We start from the raw sequence: 19,112 nt of genomic DNA on the forward strand, positions 1-19,112 counted from the left end.
TGAGTTGAATAATAAATTTTATTCATCTTGTCTCTATTTTTGAGTTACCTGCGATGAATATCACTACCAGGATGTCCGTTCATTCGCATCTTATCCAAAGTGTCGAGTAGCGAATCGCGTCAATGTCACTTGCGCCAGAGTCCCTCACTGTCGGAGTCAAATCAAAGACTTGAGGCAATTGACGCTGCTCCTTGTACTCAGTTGATAGCATTTTCAGTAGGGATAGGAACTCTGAATGCTTAGAGTACGGTACTAACAACTTAGTCAACACCGTCGTCATCGTCATCGTCTTCCTCATCGTCTTCGTCTTCGTCGTCGTCGTCGTCCTCCGCGTCTGACACTGTTCCACCGAGCTCCTGTACCTGCTTCTGTAGAAGAAGTTAGTAATCATGTACCATAGGAGCGCTTGCTGAGGCGTGCAGCGACTTACCTTGTACTTTTCCACCCTCTCCTCAAGGTCACCAAAGACCATGAGGAGATCGTCCAACTCTGTCTGTGTAGCCATTCTTTCCTCATCCTTTGTCTTGAGCTCGGCATCCTTCTGCTTGACCGCGGTGTTGATCTTTTCCAGCTGCAATTTGGCTTTTTGGAGCTCCTCCTTGGGAGTTTCCGACTCGGCTTTTATTCTCAGTAGCTCGTCTTCGGCCTTCTGCGATTGGGATTTTGCTTTCTGCAGTTCTTCTTCAGTTTTCTTGGACTCAGACGTTGCTTTCTGGAGCTTCTCTTCGGCCTTCTTGAGTTCGGCTTGCAGCTTCTCCAAAGCGCTGTCCTTTTGCTGCTTTGACTGAGACTTGGACTTCTGAAGCTCATCTTCGGCCTTCTTGAGCTCGCCCTTCAGCTTCTCAACCTCACCATCCTTCTGCTTCTTGGACTGGGATTTCGCTTTCTGAAGTTCATCCTCAGCCTTCTTGAGCTGTTCTTTCAGCTTCTCAACCTCATCGGTCTTTTGCTGTTTTGACTGAGTCTTGGCATTCTTGAGCTCATCCTCAGATTTCTTGATCTGAGACTTGGATTCTGCAAGATCCTCCAGGGCTTTCTTGAGTTGAGACTTGGCCTTTTCTAATTCATCATTCTTCTGCTGTTTTGGCTGAGATGTGGCTTTTTGGAGATCGCTCTGGGCCTTTTCGAGTTGAGCTTTACTCTGCTCAAGCTCATCAGCGTGTTCTCGCTTGAGATCTCCGCTGACCTGCTCGAGCTTGTCAGCATGCTTCTTTTCAAGCTCGACCCTGGCCTTCTCGGACTGGGATCTTTGCTCCTCTAGCTCGCCAGCGTGCTCCTGCTTGAGCTTAGCTTCGGCTTTCTCGAGATTGTCCGCATACTTCTTTTCAAGACCGGATCTTAGACTCTTGAGTTCGTTTGCCTTTCCAGCTTCTGCAGCCTCAAGCCGGGCATTGTAATCGGTCTCGAGCTGTTGAACACGTGCTTGTAATTGAGCAGCAGCATTCTTTGCCGACTCTTGTGCTTCTTGCAATTGAGTTTGGAAGTCTTGCGCGCGTTTCTCGGCCTCCTTAGCCTTGACAGTCTCGGCCTCGAGTTCGGCTCTGGCACCTTGGACCTCCTCTGAGTGCGTCTTGGCTGCCTTCATCAAGTCCAATTCCAATCGGCTGACATTGGCTCGGAGATCTGCTATCTCAGCACCAGTGCGGCGCTCCTTTCGAGCTGCTTCAGCTTCAGATGTTTTCTTGACATAATCAAGTTGTCGCTGAATTTCCGCCGTCTTGTTGGCAGCCTGTTCTTCAGTCGATTTAAGCTGTTCCTCTAGACGCTGAATGGCTCTGAGTGTATCGCCAAACTTCTGCTTCACATCCTTGTTCTCGGCCTCAAGGCTTTTGTTCTGGTTCTCCAATTGGTCGACCTTCCGCTGCAGGGCTTTGGTCTCTTGCTCATGTTTGCGCTGGTAGGCTCTGGCTTCGTCATCGTGCTTTCGTTGCAAAACTTTCAAAGACTCTTCATACTTGCGATCAGAAGATCTGACGGCTTCTTCATGCTTTCGGTGCAGATTCTTGATCTCGCTTTCATGGTTTCGATGAAGAGCATCATTGAGAGATTTGATTCTGTTCAGCTCTGCCACTGTGCTTTCCAGTTGTTGTCCAAGCTGTTTATTAGATGCAGTACCATCCATGAGTGACGACTGCCAATTCCGGTAGTATTCATCTTGTTTGGCACGGACAGCATCGAGTTCTGCTCGGAGATCATCAACCAGCTGGCGAGAAACGCCTTTCTCTTCACCATTCACCACCACAGACGTCTCGATTGCAGGATCCGTGTCAATCGCACGAATCACGTGGTTGCAGTGGTCTTTGTAGAATTCGACAAACGTGGCATCAAAGAAGACTTCCGGAAGCTCTCCAGAGTCGTCAGCCTTTTGAGGGATAACCTCGAAATCCCGCATCATTGGATGCTTCAGGAGATTTCGCAAGGAGACCTGGTAGTTACCGCGGCTCATTCGTGACAGCAGAGCCTCGTGCAAGGACGGACGTGGTATAGGTGACTCTCGGGTGGAATATTCGTAGATAACACCCAATAACATGGCACTCAGACCACGTACCATAGCATTACTTTTCGGTTCTTGGACAACCTCGGTTAGTCCCTGCAGATGGCTTCCTTCTCCAAGAAAGTCGTCGACGCCGGCTGGATTGTGCCACAGCCAGCCGATGAGAAGCATGAGGTATCCCATGATGACGCGTTCATCTATGCCGGTTTTCAGTCCGCTGAGTAGGTGGGCTGTAATAGTCTGTATGCTGGTCACAACCTCTTCACCACTTTCAGCATCGCCTTCGGTCAAAGACATGGCAAGTGTCTTGGCCTTTGGCTCATGGCCATCGTCAGTCTCGTGAAGAAGATGAAACATAACAATGGATGCAAACCAATGACGATATGGATCGTTGGATGTTGAAGCAGATGGCTGGAGAAGGGTAGTCAGAACATTAGCAGTTTCGTCGCTCCCACTGCTATACCCCTCGATAGCGCGATGAAGAAAATGCAGTCGAATCTCGTCGTGACCATATAGATAAGCTTTCAAACACTCGCACGCAGCCATCCGTAGGTCGAATAATTGCAACGAAGTCACACTCAAGGTAAGATCGAGTAGGCCATCAATCACATACACAAGTGTGACGGAAATACCATTCGTCTTCCCATTGACGCCGTTCACATCATTTGGGAGGACACTAGGCACCTGGAGCTGAGCGAAGCCTTCCTGGAGCTCGCGGTTGCCACGGATGATTTCTGAGCATACCGTCAACGCTTCCGCGCGTATCGAGACATCTGCAGCCTGTGCAAAAGCAAGCTGCAAAGCATGGTAGAGGACGCCATGCTGCCAGAATGCTCTCTGGTTCTGCGGCGTCTCCTTTTCGCCAGGCGTTAGAAACAGCCGCACAATAGCGAGTAATGCGTAAGTGTTTCGAGATCCCTGCTGCTGTGCCCATTGCGCCACCTCTTCGGCCTCTTTTCCGAGCTCATATGTGGATTTGAGAAGCTGAGATAAGTTGGCTATATATCCTTCTTCCCGGAATGTATATTGGTTGGACTGGTTCAGTCTGAGAAGATTCACCAGCAGGACCAGACAGTCCTCGACGATTCTGTCGCCCTCGGACAGGCCGCCCTCGGCCGCAATGATGGCGAATATCCGTTGAAAGGCGCCCTGAAAGGCGATTGCCTTCTGGATATCTGGCGAAGTGGGAGTGAGGTATGTCAGAAGCGAAACGGCCTCGTTCCGGACGGCATCGCGTCGATCTTCCAACACAGCTACCAAGCTGGATATGCCAAGTGGTGCTGCAAATACACAAGCTTCGGTTCGGTCAGCACGGGCCGAGAGTACCGCGGACAGCAGCTGTAGAGAATATAATCGCGAGTAAAAGTCGTTTGTTTCGAGGAAGTCGAGAAGCAACGTCACGTTCTCTTGCCTCTGGGTGAATTCGTCGGCTAGCCAGAGAGCTATGTCTTCGGAAGCTTCTGGACTGTCCTGGTTGGGGTCAAACAGCATCAACAGGGTCTCGAGGACAACCTTGACTGTGTCGACATCCTCGCCATCTTTGGATAGACTGCCAATCAAGCTTCGCAGGGCGCCGGACGCTACAGAGGCAGGATAATCCTTGGCGAAACTTCGCAGTCCCAGAATCGCAGCACGGCGGTCTTCGAGGAGGGTCGCAGAGTTGAGACGTCCGCCGAGGACCGCGATGGTCTCGCCTACGGACTGTTTCGCCGGCGCATTCGCAATGGTCGAGAACATGTTTGCTTATACAGAGTTGGGACTGATCGTTCGGGGAATCTCGAGGCCATTGGGGGAAGGTCACCGATTTGTAATGATTAGACTTTCGCGGCTCATCACGCAGGCAAGCGACAAGAACACAAGCAAAATGCCAAGGCCCAGAGCTTCAAATAGCTGCACTCATGGTATCTGGTATTTCATGAAGAGCTTTGGGGCGTTATTCAAGGCAAGTGATGTACTTTGGGCTTTCATCTGGACAGGTATGGCCTACGCTAGCTTGCAGCAGGGATCATATGACATTAGCTGTATTTATGCAGATAAGGAGTGACCAACACATTGAATACTACTGCAAGTGTACTCGAGCTCTCTCTATGTTTTCAAGTTTAACAGCTACTCATGAGTCTTCTGGATGATAATCCTGTTCCTTCCAAGACTTGAATGTGACTGATTTCTAACAAGTTGTTGCTCGTGGTTAGAATCGCCAAGAAGCGAGTCTTCATTCCGCAGGGACGGCAATAAAATCTAGAATTCTGGCATCCAGCTCTGAAGCTTGCACACAGCTTTGAATTGGACCCTGAATTTCGAAGTCGGCGGCTACTACCACCGAGAACCGACGCCACCTTTCCACTCATGGCTAGCGCAATCACATCGAAGCGGGCAGCTGCAGGCAACACAGGTAGCTTTCAAAAGTCAGAAAGGTGAGCGCAGTTACCTTGAAGGACCGAGCTCGCGCCAGGCTGAAGAAATCTGAATTTCAGATTCATCACCACCCGCGGTCGCAAGTGGCCATTTTCTTATTGTTCCTTTCTCCGGGATCTGTCGCGTCACTATCTCAATTGATTGTGCGCTGCATTAACCTGCCAGCGAAGGATATAGTTTCTTTCTCGTATCTCATTCTTACTTGAAGTCTCACTGCAGTTGCTACACTGCGCGCAACACTGCCAACGTCTCGACTTGACTGACAACACGGCGATCCGATCACAAACCTTGCGGTTCGACAACGCTTGTCTATATACTCATCACGCCGATGCGCGCGCTGTCGCTTGGGTCCAATTTTCCATCGCGAGGACTTACCAAGTCCTGCAGCTGCCTCCGAATCCAAGACATATTAGGCGCTGCCAAATAAAATACCATCACAACACTTTCAAACGTCATCAGCTAACGGGTTTCCGTTGAAACCGCCAAGATGGGTATTCCCGCAGCTTTCCGATGGCTTTCCAACAAGTATCCCAAGATTGTATCTCCTGTGATTGAGGATAAGCCCATCGAAATGGATGATGGATCCACGATACCTGTCGACACAACCAGACCCAACCCCAACGGCGAAGAGTTTGACAACCTCTATTTGGATATGAACGGTATAGTCCATCCTTGTTCGCATCCAGAGGATCGCCCTGCGCCCAAAGATGAGGAGGAGATGATGCTGGAAGTGTTCAAATACACTGACCGTGTTGTGAACATGGTTCGCCCAAGGAAGCTGCTCATGATTGCTATTGGTAAGCTCACGGCCCTTGCTCATTTAATTGCTATGGGTGTTCTCAGTACTGACAAAATGATCAGACGGTGTAGCCCCTCGTGCAAAGATGAACCAACAACGTTCGAGACGATTTCGATCTGCGCAAGAGGCCAAAGAGAAGGCAGCCGACAAGGAGGAGCTCTATAAAATGATCAAGCAACAGAATGGTGGTGTTCTCCCCCCGGAAACGTTGGAGTCGATGAACAAGAAGGCATTCGATTCCAATTCAATCACTCCTGGAACACCATTCATGGACATCTTAGCTGGCAGCCTGAGATATTGGTGCGCCTACAAGCTGAATACTGATCCTGCTTGGTCTAAAATGAAGGTTATTATCTCGGATGCCACCATCCCAGGTGAGGGTGAGCACAAGATCATGAACTTCGTTCGATCTCAGCGCCTCTCGCCGGAGCATGATCCCAACACTCGTCATGTGATCTATGGTCTCGATGCCGATCTGATCATGCTGGGTCTTGCCACTCATGAACCGCACTTCCGTGTTCTACGCGAAGACGTGTTTGCTGACCAGGGCAAGGTTCGAACTTGCAGACTTTGCGGGCAACCTGGCCATGAGGCCAGAGACTGCCGTGGCGAAGCCAAGCCAAAAGATGACGAGTTGGTGGATAAGAAGCCTATGCCCCTGAAACCCTTTATTTGGCTCCATGTCTCAGCTTTGCGAGAATATCTCGCCGTGGAGCTTGATGTCCCTGGACTTCCGTTTCGCTTTGATCTGGAGAGGGCCATCGATGATTGGGTCTTCATGTGTTTCTTTGTCGGAAACGACTTCTTGCCCCATCTGCCTGCTTTGGAGATTCGCGAAAACGGTATCGACACGCTGATAGCTATTTGGAGGGACAATCTGCCTCATATGGGTGGCTATCTAACTAAAGACGGTCATGTGGACTTGGCTAGGGCACAGCTTATTTTTGAGGGCCTGGCTAAACAGGAGGACGCAATCTTCCGCAGGCGAAGAGAGACTGAAGAAAGGCGTGAAGCCTCTGCGAAGAGACGCAGAATGAATGATGAGAGGAACGGAAGGAACGACTACCGCAACGGTGGCAAAGATAATTCGCAAGGTGGGCCTGGACAGGCGCTCACACATGACATGATCATCAACAAGGCACCTAACGATGACGCCAACAATGCCAACAAGAGTGCCGCTGCTGTGCTCAAGAGCCAAATCCAGGGATTGATGAAGCCTAACTCTGCAAACGGAGACGATCCTGCGGCAGCGCCCTCTGCTCTTGGCAAGCGCAAGGCTGATTTGGTTGAGCAAGATGGAGCAAGCACTCCTGGTAGTGACTCAGCGGCTACGCCCTCTGCGCAACCCAAACCCGATCCGTCTGAAGACACAGTCAGGCTCTGGGAGGATGGCTACGCAGATAGGTATTACGAGCAGAAGTTCCATGTCGATCCCAAGGACATCGAATTCCGCCACAAAGTCGCGCGAGCTTACACGGAGGGTCTCGCCTGGGTATTAAGATACTATTTCCAGGGCTGTCCCTCTTGGGAATGGTATTATCCGTATCACTACGCACCATTTGCGCAAGATTTCGTTGACCTTGGGAAGATGGAGATCAACTTTGAGAAGGGCAGGATTTCGAGACCTTTCGAGCAACTCCTCAGTGTCCAACCTGCAGCCTCTCGTCATGTCTTGCCGGCTGAATTCCATGACCTCATGACAAATCCGGACAGCGAAATCATTGATTTCTATCCTGAAGAGTTCGAGGTCGATCTCAATGGCAAGAAGATGGCCTGGCAAGGCGTCGCACTTCTACCGTTCATCGATATGCCGCGTCTTCTGGCCGCAGCTGAGAAGAAGTACCCGCTGCTGAGTGCTGCAGACACGGCGCGGAATGGACAAGGAAAAGAGGTTTTGCTTCTATCAGAAGCGAATCAAGAGCTCTACGATGACATCACTAGTCATTTCTACTCGAAGAAGCAGGGTGCACCAGAGTATAAGATCAACCCGCGACTAGCACAAGGCCTGTCCGGAAAAGTCGAGAAGCAGGAAGACTATCTCCCACATGGTACTCTGGAGTATCCACTCGAGAGTAAAAGCATGCCCAACGTGGAAGATGATCGTTCGTTGACGTAAGTTTTTCTTGTTATCACACCTATGTTTCCAGAAGCATGCTAATCATGTTGCAGTGTCGTGTACAAGATGCCGAGCAGCTCCCACACTCATAAGTCCATGCTACTTCGTGGTGTTGAGCTTCCAACACCTGCGCTGAACCGACATGATATTGAAGAATTGAAGGGTAAGATGCGCAACTCTGGACGTAGTTATGGCGGAGCACCGTTCCGCGGTGGATACAATGGCAGAGGTCGGGGAAGGATTGACTACGGTCCCGGCATGTCTGGCGGCCGTGGCGGACGCCCGGATCGTGGTCCAGCATATGGTGGCCACCAACAGCAATATGGAGGGTCGAACTCGTTTCCTCCAGTTCCTCCTCCAGGATGGGTTCCCCCACCTCCTGGCGCCTTCGGTTTTGGTGCAGGTTTGCCGCCGCCGCCGCCGCCTCCTGGTCACTACGGTGGACAGAATTCATATGGAGGTTCTCACAACGGCAACTACGGTGGACATCAAAACTACTATCAGCCCCCTCCGCCCCCTCATGGAGGAAGCTATGGCGGCTACGGTGGCAACAACAACTCGGGGTCGTATGGTCGTGATCGACGTCAATACGACGACGGCAGAAACCAACGCGGTGGTCGAAACTATAGATAGCCGACTAAGCGGCGGGCAGATGCCGTTGGGCAAGCAGCAGATGAACATTGGCACCATTCTGTGCAAGTGCTGTAGAAGGTTCACGTAGCTAACGATGAGCGAGCTCGCGATTGCGGCTCCCGCCTCTTGTCTCTTGTTTTGTTCAATGTTTGTGAACGTGTACGGAGTATCATGATTGCATCTGCCCTCATCTATATCTTTTCTTTTCTTTTTTTCAATTTAATATTAAGTGTACCAAATATAGAAGCGCCAAAGGCACATGGGTCAAGAAAGGCAGTCCGTACTACGAGCGAAAGATGTAGAATCCTGGCTCCGGGAGCCATACGTACAATATCTACTGTGTACGTTTGCCGAGAGTCGAAATAGGGGTCAGCCGGGGTAGAAACACCCTTGACTCTATGTGAGCCACTTTTTTTGTGAATCCCTGCCTTGGGCTATAGTGTAGGTAGATACCAGCCGACTATAGCATCGCGGGCGTGGCCCAAGAAATTTCGCGCCAGCTACCTAAATCTCGGGATTCAGACGCTAGAATAGATTACTGCGATACAATAGGGCCAATTCTGAAGTTGTTCTCATGGTGCTGAGTTGCTACGGATCGCAATTATCTTCTTGGTGGGCACCTCGTGGCTCGAGCACGCACTCGAGGCCTCTCCATTTTATGGCTACTTCCGAAGCGACTTGCACCCTCAAAGGACAGCGTTGTCCCATTGGGAAGTGGATGCCAGCTCCGTCTGAAGATCTGTGCAACATTGGCCCGCCTGGGTCAGGGAAAGTCTTCAACATGCACAGTATGGGGAGGGAACAGTTAAAGGCCTCAGCTTCTCGTACGAGTTGAATTAGCACACGTTGTGCCCCGCAAGAAGACGGGACAATGGACTACTATATAGATTTCATAGATTGGGCAAAAATTCAAGAGCCGATTTTTCTAAGGAAATTGAGTTGGCAGTAGTGTCCCTCCCCACGAGGAATTCAAGAAAAATGACGAGTTCTGCTGGGGGGCGTAAGGAATGCGCCTGTCAGGTCCACAGATTGCTCCCTGGGTGGATTATTTGTGCCGGCCGGCTTTGCGCTATGGGGGCAGCACGTCCGATAGCACTTGACCTGGACCCCCGCATTGGTACTTAGACCATCCTTGATTGATGGCGTTGGGCTGCCGCACCCATTTCGACGGACGGCAATAATTATTATTACTTGGTTGTGGTGATCCAGACAGACAGACGCTTGCTGGCTTGTTGGCTTGCTCGCTGCCATTCTGCTCGCTGAACAAAATATCGCGCTGTGCTGGTTGATCCCCAGAGACTGTAATTGCGTCGCCAAGTGCAGAGTCTCGCGCGCGAAAGAGAAAAGAGAGAGACGTAGGTATCTTGACTGCCAGCATCCGTCACCGTCCCTCACCGTCCGTCCCACTGAAAGTGCTGCTACTAGCGAGACGCGGCGACACTACATACGCTCCTTCGTTCGCGACGACATCTGTACGATACGATACACTGCTCGATCCTGCCGGAGACGAATCTCCCGCAAAAACGAAAGCGACAAACTATCTACCTAGACAGCTGATTCCACGCTGGGAATTGGGGACAGAGGTTTCGGCATTTAATTATCTGAGACATTGACGTAGTACCGTGACGAGCAAACAATTGCCCTCTTGTTGCGACTTCTCCCCCCCCGCGTTCCTATCTTGAAGGTTCATGGCACCGTCACGATGAGGAGCAGCTTCAGGATAGCTAGACGACGGAACACAAGATGAATGGCGATGCGGGTCTTGTCGGCTGCTTAGTCGAAAGGCTCACCACCAGAGTATGGCCTCTCTCCGCCCCCAATGATCCTTGGGCGAACCCTTGGCGACGCCGTATATATGTACAAGATTGAGTGAACCCATAGAGATGCGCTAACGATTCTTCCTCCAGCTCCCGCATCGTACTGGCAGCCAAGCCGAAGACTTCCGTCAAGACGAAATCATCGTCATTACGCGCACCTCGTTGCTCAAGATTAGCGCCACGTCAATAGCACTGGTGCTCGATTCGCTGATAACATTACTGGAGGAACTCATTCGTCCGTACAAATCCTTGGAAGCTCAACCAAACCATATATTCGCTTCTGGAACCTACGTGTACGGTCTGATTGGCGACTGCTGCACTGCTGCCTGGCAACATCAACGAGAAAAGGTTGCCAATGGCGCTGGAGGTGTCGAGAATGGGCAGCCGGCACCGGGGCTCGTCATGCCGGAGCCTCTCGATGGGCTACTCGTGGGAAGATTGACAGAGCTCAACAAATTAATGTTGGCTCCAGTGCCGGACAATTTTGTTTTGCCTTCAGTCACGTTGTTGGACGAGTACACTTTGCGCAACTTCCTTGACCCAGGCAAGTTCGAGGAGTTCGGACTGCGCATGGCGACCAATGTGCCTGGATTAAACCCTGCAACACTCAAGGTCCAACGTTGGGTACAAGTTGAACCTTATGCTAAAGTTATTGTCGAGTATTGTAGCGCAAGCAATTGGAACGCTGCGTTCGAGTATCTCAGGACAACTGTTTTTGGCATTCGCACCGCCGCTCACGTTCATGGCGGTGTACCACAGCCAACAACCCTGGCAGAAGAGGAAAAGTACTCTCTCACCTTGTTACGCTTGATGAGCTACTTATGGGTTGATGGCCAGAAAATGGGACTTGTAATCCAAGAACTATGCTCTAGCTTTCTCCATTTCAAAAAGTCATTCCAGAACACGGTCGCTGTTGCGTTGCCCATGTTGATCCGGAGATGGATTGACCGTGTCCCAGGAGAATTTGTTCGGCTGCACCAACAGCACAGAAGACTTGATGGCGGTGCCGATACCCTTTTTGACATGGCTCAGACTGCCGTGGACAACAATCAAAGGCGAGCTATATTATCCCCCATGCAGATGAGTCTTCTATTCCTTACCCCTGAAGTCTTCGAGGTGGCCAGTGGCTTGCGTGAGTCCAAGACTGGTGGCATAAACAAGAAAATGCAATACCTGGACGGCCTAAGGAAAGGCTTGAAGAACAAGAATGAGTCGGCAGCATATTGCGTGCTCCAACTACTGCGAGTTGTGCGACATTTCGACATCTCGAGTGAAACGGCAATCATCAGTTATGCCATGGATATTCAAGACGAAGTCCGTGACGCAGTGTTCCGTCGCACTGTAGCTGGTGAGGCTGGATTATTCGATCAGGACATCACTACGGCGGCTTTTAATTTCCTGACTCACTTGAATCTCGAAGACACCGTCGAGTCTCTAGCACAAGTCTGTCTACATCCATCCTCACCAATGACTTTTAAGATTGCCATCATACAAACTTGTGCATTCTTTGTCAGAGAAACAAATTCCGAGCGTTATCGCCCATTGTTCCTAGAAACCATTGGCTTCATTCAGACACAGTTGAAGGTAATCCATTGCGTGCCTAAAAGTGGGTGACCCTTATTCTAACTTGAAGCAGGCTCTATTCTCCGTGCAGTCCGATCTAGCTAGCCGCAACCATACTACAAAGCGGAAGGCATCGGAAGCCAGTATTGCGAATGCTACCTTGCTACGCAACATACTGAGCTTCCTCGAACCGTCGCCAGAGTCCTTATGGGAGAACCCACCTTCAGAAAACCCTGAAGAGTTCTACGAAGATATCTTTTCGGGGTTGGTTTCCTGCATGGTGTCGCCAGATGAGCAGACCAGGGCTCTCGCTGGTAAGGTGGCCAAAAATCTATTTGCGCAGGACGGTGTTCTGGCTCGCCTACGACAAACCAAGCGTCTGGATCAAGACGATCTCCGTCACGACTTCTGGCGCATGACGTACGTTGTTCCTGGACTAGAAGTATTATTGATCCCAACTAATGTCCTCCGTAGCTCCTCTGTCCTGAACAGTATCATTGACAGCCAGGCCCAAAATGGTGACCAAACTACGCTACAATCAATCCACAGCTATTTGGAATCTACGTTCGTACTACTCGAGTCCATAAAGGTAATATTATGAGATCAACCAACACCCTATCAAGTATGAGTGCTCATTGAAAAATACAGGAGCTTACTGATCCTCCCCGAGAGATTCCCGAGCGTACGGCGACAGCTACAAAAATGGAGACTTTGTTCTTGGTATCATTGTGTTCTCCAGACATCGAAACCTGCCAGCTGGTTACATCATGCATTTCCTTGTTCCAGCAGGAATGCGCAATGATCGATGTATCCGATTCTATCAAGGCCGGTAGCGCTTTGCTCCGCAACAGTGACGTTTTCGAGGAAATAGGCTCTCGCGCGTTCAGATTCACCGGTGTTGTGGCGTTCCAAAAGCGAATCCGCAGCCTCTTGCGGCGCATGCAGTTTCCCAGTGCCGGCATTTTAAATGCTTGGGAATTGGCCTTCGATCGATGGCTCCATCTGTCCAAAGACGTCTCGACGACCCCGGTCGATGCTGTTGATGATAGAACCCTATCCGAGTGGCGCAATTACACTGGATTCCTGGCTTCGCTAGGAGGCATTTGCACGGCTGACCAGGCCTATGTTCTGGAAGAGCCTGCCATCAGCGGTTTGAAATGGATTGATCGTCTGTCCTCCGAAAATTTCGAAGAGCCTCTTCTCAACCGGTACTTGCGTCAAAGTGTCCAGCTACTTGCATGCGCCAACGTCCGAGTCAGAGAAACGATGAGAGATGTGCTGTCGACGGAAATTGCTCCCAATCTCTACCATCCCCTGTTTAAGGCACTGGAGTCCGAGCTCGAGGTTTTGTTCACAGGCGCCCTTGAAACCACAGGCAAGAACTCGGATTCTGAGATCATCTTCGCTGAGCAAGCCGCTTCTTTGTTGAAAGCTCTCGTTGAGCGCCTGCATTCGCCGTCGGACCTTGGGGCGGCTTCCACAGTGCACCTAGGTGCTCTGGCACTCAATTTTGCCAAATTTCTGGAGGCTGGCGTTGACAACATGAGTTGTCTGAGAGTGAAAATCAAGGTTTGCCAACTCTGCGAAGTTCTCACCAAGAAAAAGGAGCATTTGAATCTAAGAGACGACGTGCGCATACGCAATCAACTTTTGGAATTCATTTTTGGCTGGATCGCACGGCCGAGGTCACCTCGTGGAGATGGCGGATATGGCCAAAGTCGATTGGATGAAGTCTATCGTGTCCAGAAAGATCTCGACAAAGCATGTCTTCGTTCACTTGCCGAATTGACCTTTAGGCTGCCACTGCAACCAGGCGAAGGTCACAATGATGCAGGCACCAGTGAGCTCAAGTCCCAAATGTTCCACACCTATTTTAATCGCTTCTTATCGCTGCTCAACTACGAGTCGCAAGAGGGCTTCAGGAGCGATCATCTGGTGCCTCCTGCGACACGGGATGATAACACATCGGCCTCGGACCTCGCCATCACCATCCTCTCAAACTTACTGAGTGCCAATATCGATGTAGGCCTGAAGCATTCCCTGAGTATCGGCTACCACGACAACATCGAAATCCGAACTGCATTCCTCAAAGTGCTTTTCAATATCTTGGTTCAAGGCACAGAGTTCAGTAATCTCTCAGATGCTGCTGTCAACGAGAAATACGACGAGCTTTTGTCGCTGCTGACGCATGATACGCAGCTTGCGGTTGCTATAGCCACGGTCTGCCCAAGTAACGAGGTCGACGAACTCACCATCTCCTTGCTCAACATCTTTGAATCCCGTGGTAGGGCTTTCGACCTTATGGAAGGGTTGATCAAGCAGGAAATCGAAGAGACCGAAAATGAGTCTGAGATACTGCGTCGTAACTGTGTCGCAACAAAAGTTCTGTCCATATACGCTAAATGGAAAGGCGCCCAATATCTTCGTGATACGCTTCAGAAAGTCGTGGAGCGATTGATGCTGACATCCCATGATCTCGATCTCGAACTCGATCCGGCCAGAGGCATCCAATCGCCGGAAGATATTCAAAAGAATGCTCTCCAGCTCAAGGTTGTAACAAAGGTCTTCATCGATGACATAGTCACCTCTGCCAACATGATCCCAGCGTCATTCAAGAAGATTTGCAGTATCATCTCCGAAGCAGTATTGGAGAGGTTTCCAGAAGCCAAATACACGGCTGTTGGTGCATTCATTTTCCTGCGCTTTTTCTGTCCCGCCATCGTTGCCCCCGAAGTTGAGGGACTGGTCAGTACACCTCCCTCTAAGGAGATGCGGCGCGGTCTACTCTTGATTGCAAAGGTCGTCCAAAACTTGGCCAACAATGTTCTTTTTGGTGCAAAAGAACCATACATGTTCCCTTTGAATGAATTCCTCACGGAGAACATCTACTATGTCACCACATTTCTCCGTCAAATATCTGTAAGCACAAGATTGGCCTAGCGAGGTTCATTGATGTCGCTAACTCAGCTAGGTAACACCGGATCCCACCGAAATCCGCCAGCCAGATCCAGAGACCTTCGATTTTGGCTCTTGTGTTGCACTGCATAGGTTCTTGTATGATCACTGGGATCAAGTACGCCAGAAGCTCATGTCACAAGAGAGGAGAGAATATGTTCGTTCCCCAGCAGAGATGCCACGTGGTCGATCTCCCGTCCTGGAACCACTCAGATCTCTCATTACAAATCTGGGACCACCGCCGCTGGCAGTTACATGGAACAGACCTCAGATATCTTCGAATAACCCGCCGGCCTACTCTAGATTTCAACAGTTCATGTTACGCAATGCCTTCCGTGGCACAGAATCATTCATGACATCCCGTGCCGTGTACGATGGCGGTGAAAGCAAGGTTTGTTCTCGGTCAAGTACATCAAACATTATGGTGCTCGAAAAGCTAATTTGCCCCAGGATGGATTGTCTATTATCTGTATTATTCTTCGCCATATCGACTCAGACTCTATAGACTTTGATACCCTGCTTTACTGCTACTTGAAGGTGAGTCAACTTGATCCTCATAATCAGCGGTTTGCCAGTGCTCTGCAGACCCGCGCATGTCAACAATGAAATGCTAAAATCAAATCAGATTGCCAGTCGTCTATGGCACAGGCCTTTCGGCATTCTCATCGATGCCACTTGCTACAATGGCCAAAACGAGCCTCCGGATGATTTCTTCAAGAAACTCGATCTGCTGTGCCCTTCAGAGCTCTCCCAGCAGCTGTCAAGAGTCTATGTGTACAACATGAATAGCGCATTCCGGTATGTTTACACTCTTCTTTTCCTGCTCCTTTTTACTTGCTCTTGTTTTGTAGTCTTGTATTGACAGCCAATAGAAAATGTCTTCGACGTGTGCTTCGTGTTGCAACCAAGAACGACACCAGCGTCTTCAATCCCGGCAACGTTGACTACCATTTGATTGGAAGTCTGCAAGATCTTCAAGCTCATTTCCACCTGAGCCAACTTCATCTGCCAAAGGAGACTATCAGCGTAGTGACTGATACGAGATACGTTTTCCAGCCAATCACCAGGCTGTCCAAAACGCGAGGCAAAATTGAGGTTACCATTAAAGTCGGCAGTCAATTTGTCCAGGTCACCACTGTCAGGAAACAAGAGGTACACCCAGGCTTCCGCCTCAATGCAACCGTGAACGATATTTTCCGACTTGGTGAAGTTGAAGAAGCGCCAACCTCAATTCCAACGGAAGATGATTCCGCTTTCGGGTTACGCGCAGATAATGGCAAAATCGTCATGTACTTTCAAAGTGCAAAGAAGACAGATGTCCTTCAGGCAGTTCGAGGTGCTAAAGCAAAGTATGGCAAGGATACCAGAACACAAAAGTCGTTTGAGCGACTCATCCGGCCCCAAGATGTTCCAGGTACTTTGTTGAACCTCGCTCTTGCGAATCTTGCTGCGCCGGACTCGATACTTCGACTTGCTTCTTACAATCTTCTTGGGGCGCTTTGCCGAGCCTTCAAGTTCAAGGCTGCCTCAAAGTTCATGTTGATTCGAGGTAAGTATCCCAAATGATGTTGCACCATGATGACAATACTAAACAAGCACACATAGATATTTCGGTACCTCTGGACCCCACACAGTTTATTGTGAACATAAGCAAGCACCTTGCAGATGAAGAGCCACAGCTTACAGCTGATTTCTTGAACGAATTCTTTGGCGGCTGGGAGAGCATCTCTGATGAGCAGAAGCCACTCAGCCTGGCCTACATGGCGCCATGGCTACCGGGCCTTCGTACCGCTCTACTCGGTGATGAAACAGACAGCGAAAAGTCCAAGGAGAAGATTGCTCTAATTTTCCGCAAGATCATTGATGTCGCCATCACAGATCCAACTTTGAATCTTACCCTTGAGCTCACAGTATGGCCTGCCATTTACAAAGACGAAACGCTCTTGGACATATTCCTCGAGGAAATTCTAAAAGCTGCCCTGAGCTTAGGCCTTTACGACGAACACACACAGTCCCTAACCACCATCATTACAGCTATGGGCACCATCACGCTTCGGGGCAAGATCATCTCTCGTCTGAGGAAGTCACTCAATCGGTCTTCCCAGCGGCCGACCAAGTCCCTGCCCGACAACGCTGTTTGGCCAGAGATTTGTGTCTTGCTCCAGTTCTGCCTGTCGCTTTCGTTCGATTGTGGCGTACAGTCTCAGCTGTTCCTGCCTGAAATTTTCCATGTCGTCACCATGCTGGCAAATACCGGACCCACGGATATTCGAGGGCTCGTCCACCGGCTCCTCATCAATACGATACACGCGGCTTGTACCTCGTTCAAGCTTGATGACACGAAGCTTGCCAGGCTCCGCAGCAGTCTCGAAACACTGTCAGAACCCAGAAACGACATCTTCTCGCCCCCACCCGCGTTTGTCCGTGATGGTGCATCTGTCTCGACTACTCAAGAAACTGGCCAAACTCTTGCCTCGACTGAACATCTTGCTTCCCTTTTGTTCGAGATTTGCTCTGTAGCAGCGCCATCAGTCGACATGGCTAACGCATGGCGTTCAAGGTGGATGAGTCTGGTTGCCAGCACCGCCTTCCAAAACAACCCAGCCATCCAGCCTCGAGCCTTTACTGTCATGGGCTGTCTCGCTCGAGAGGAAGTAGATGATGACCTGCTCTACCAAGTGCTCGTAGCTCTCCGCAACGCAGTCGGTCGCTTTGGTGAAGACAACCACAATGAGATGATGGTTGCCATTGTCACCTCACTTTCAAAGATGATGGGCAAGCTCATGACGGCATCTCGATATGGCCTACAGCTCTTCTGGCTTGCCATATCCCTACTCCGCCTTGTGCCATCCAGCCTCTTCAATTGCGCTGCCAACTTCCTCGAGGCGGTCCTTACCAATATCGGCACCGCTGGAGACTTGCGAAATGACAAGATGGCTCAAGTTCTTCTCCAAGGTAGAGTTCAGCTTGAAGATGCTGCACTACCTCTGGATGATGTTTATGGCATACATTTCACGCCCGAATACTTTCATCATGCAGTCTGTGCCTGTCTGACTCGAGGCCTTACTGACACCATGACCAAAGCAACTGCCCTAAGGGTTCTTTCTGCATTTCTGGAGATGACGACTACGAGTTCCTCATTCGATGCTGAGAAATTACCGCGCGAGATCATCACTTCCCCCTATCTCACCCTGATACTAGCCAGGGCGGTGGAGCCAGACGAACTCAAAGATGCCTTGTACTTGTCGGGTCTTCCAGCGTCCAGCATGGCAAGTCTCGGACGGATACGAAGCCTGCGTGACTTGGCTCCTCTCAAAGACAAGGATTTGCTCTTGAATACGGCCATTGAGCTCGTCGATTTCCAATATCTGGAGGACGGTGTGCAAAGCCGCACAATTCTCTGGCTGAATGAATTGGCTACAGGCCGTCCAACAGTGGCTGTGCACTTGTAAGTCAATTTAGCGACGACCAATACTCATGGTGATCTGACTAACCGCTATTGCAGATGTTCGCCCATTGCACAAGTTCTCGATGATATACTACTGCACTGCCAGAACTCGTCAACACTGTCTTCTGCGCATGACCTGTTTCAGACCATGACATCGAATCCCAAGTTTGCAAGCGCTCTAGAGTCCGCCGGCGTGCTCAACGAAATACTTGAAGACATGGGCTTCGGGGGTCTATGGCGGTCCTGCTCATTCAGCCAAACGCAGGAGCCAGATAAGCAGTGCTTTGCTCTAACCGAAAAGCTCATCGAGGTACGATGCCGTTGGTCAATCTCTGGTGCAACGAACTCTGCTAACGTGTTGAACAGCTTATTATCATCTAAGTCACTCGATGAAGTTGACCTCTGGGCGTATCATTAAGCATTTACATAGATATATGATCCATCATGTAGCGCGCAGCATCTTGTAATTATGTCTGAGTTGTAGGATCACATACCGTGACATTGTCGGACACTCAAACCAATGAACCTATCAATATGTGCATAAAAAATGCAAACATGGCTGAAGTCCTCCAGTTTCCAGGTTGTGCAATTTCCAAAGTGAGACGACTCATTTGAAATGAACCAGTGCTTCTTACACAGAGTCCTCGCTTCGGACTCGGTCTTCATCTTTCGCGCTGGTCATTCTTTTAGGCAATTCTTACATCCGCCAATATTTAGCTCCACCCCGGTGCCGCTGGGAAAGTGTAAGGCAAGGCCCAAGCACTTATCTCCGACCATAACACACTGTAGGTGAATAGACTATCATAAACCCGGGATCGGCATCAGTAGAAAATAGTCATGATCTCATGCAGAGAGTGGAAGCATTGGTATGA

The 19,112-nt window shown here is 50.1% G+C and overlaps 3 protein-coding genes across 3 annotated transcripts; 2 read left to right on the forward strand and 1 right to left on the reverse strand.

The window, feature by feature from the left end:
- Window positions 1-260: 260 nt before the first annotated feature.
- PFICI_09051 (uncharacterized protein) lies at window positions 261-4,231 on the reverse strand (the record flags this gene model as incomplete). Its single annotated transcript, XM_007837632.1, has 2 exons — window positions 261-368; window positions 431-4,231. 2 exons carry the CDS (start codon window positions 4,229-4,231, stop codon window positions 261-263), a joined length of 3,909 nt encoding a protein of 1,302 aa, XP_007835823.1.
- A 1,165-nt stretch (window positions 4,232-5,396) lies between these two features.
- PFICI_09052 (5'-3' exoribonuclease 2) lies at window positions 5,397-8,457 on the forward strand (the record flags this gene model as incomplete). The annotated part of the gene is made up of 3 exons (XM_007837633.1): window positions 5,397-5,706; window positions 5,771-7,820; window positions 7,878-8,457. 3 exons carry the CDS (start codon window positions 5,397-5,399, stop codon window positions 8,455-8,457), a joined length of 2,940 nt encoding a protein of 979 aa, XP_007835824.1.
- A 1,743-nt stretch (window positions 8,458-10,200) lies between these two features.
- Window positions 10,201-18,621, forward strand: PFICI_09053 (uncharacterized protein; the record flags this gene model as incomplete). Its single annotated transcript, XM_007837634.1, has 12 exons — window positions 10,201-10,254; window positions 10,365-11,858; window positions 11,911-12,257; window positions 12,312-12,426; window positions 12,486-14,756; window positions 14,809-15,183; window positions 15,243-15,329; window positions 15,418-15,590; window positions 15,665-16,341; window positions 16,398-18,240; window positions 18,298-18,550; window positions 18,607-18,621. The coding sequence occupies 12 exons, from the start codon at window positions 10,201-10,203 to the stop codon at window positions 18,619-18,621; spliced, it is 7,704 nt and encodes a 2,567-aa protein (XP_007835825.1).
- Between the last annotated feature and the right edge of the window lie 491 nt (window positions 18,622-19,112).

The sequence above is a fragment of the Pestalotiopsis fici genome (genome assembly GCF_000516985.1).
Source record: "Pestalotiopsis fici W106-1 unplaced genomic scaffold PFICI_Scf_6, whole genome shotgun sequence".
Lineage (NCBI taxonomy): Eukaryota > Fungi > Ascomycota > Sordariomycetes > Amphisphaeriales > Sporocadaceae > Pestalotiopsis > Pestalotiopsis fici.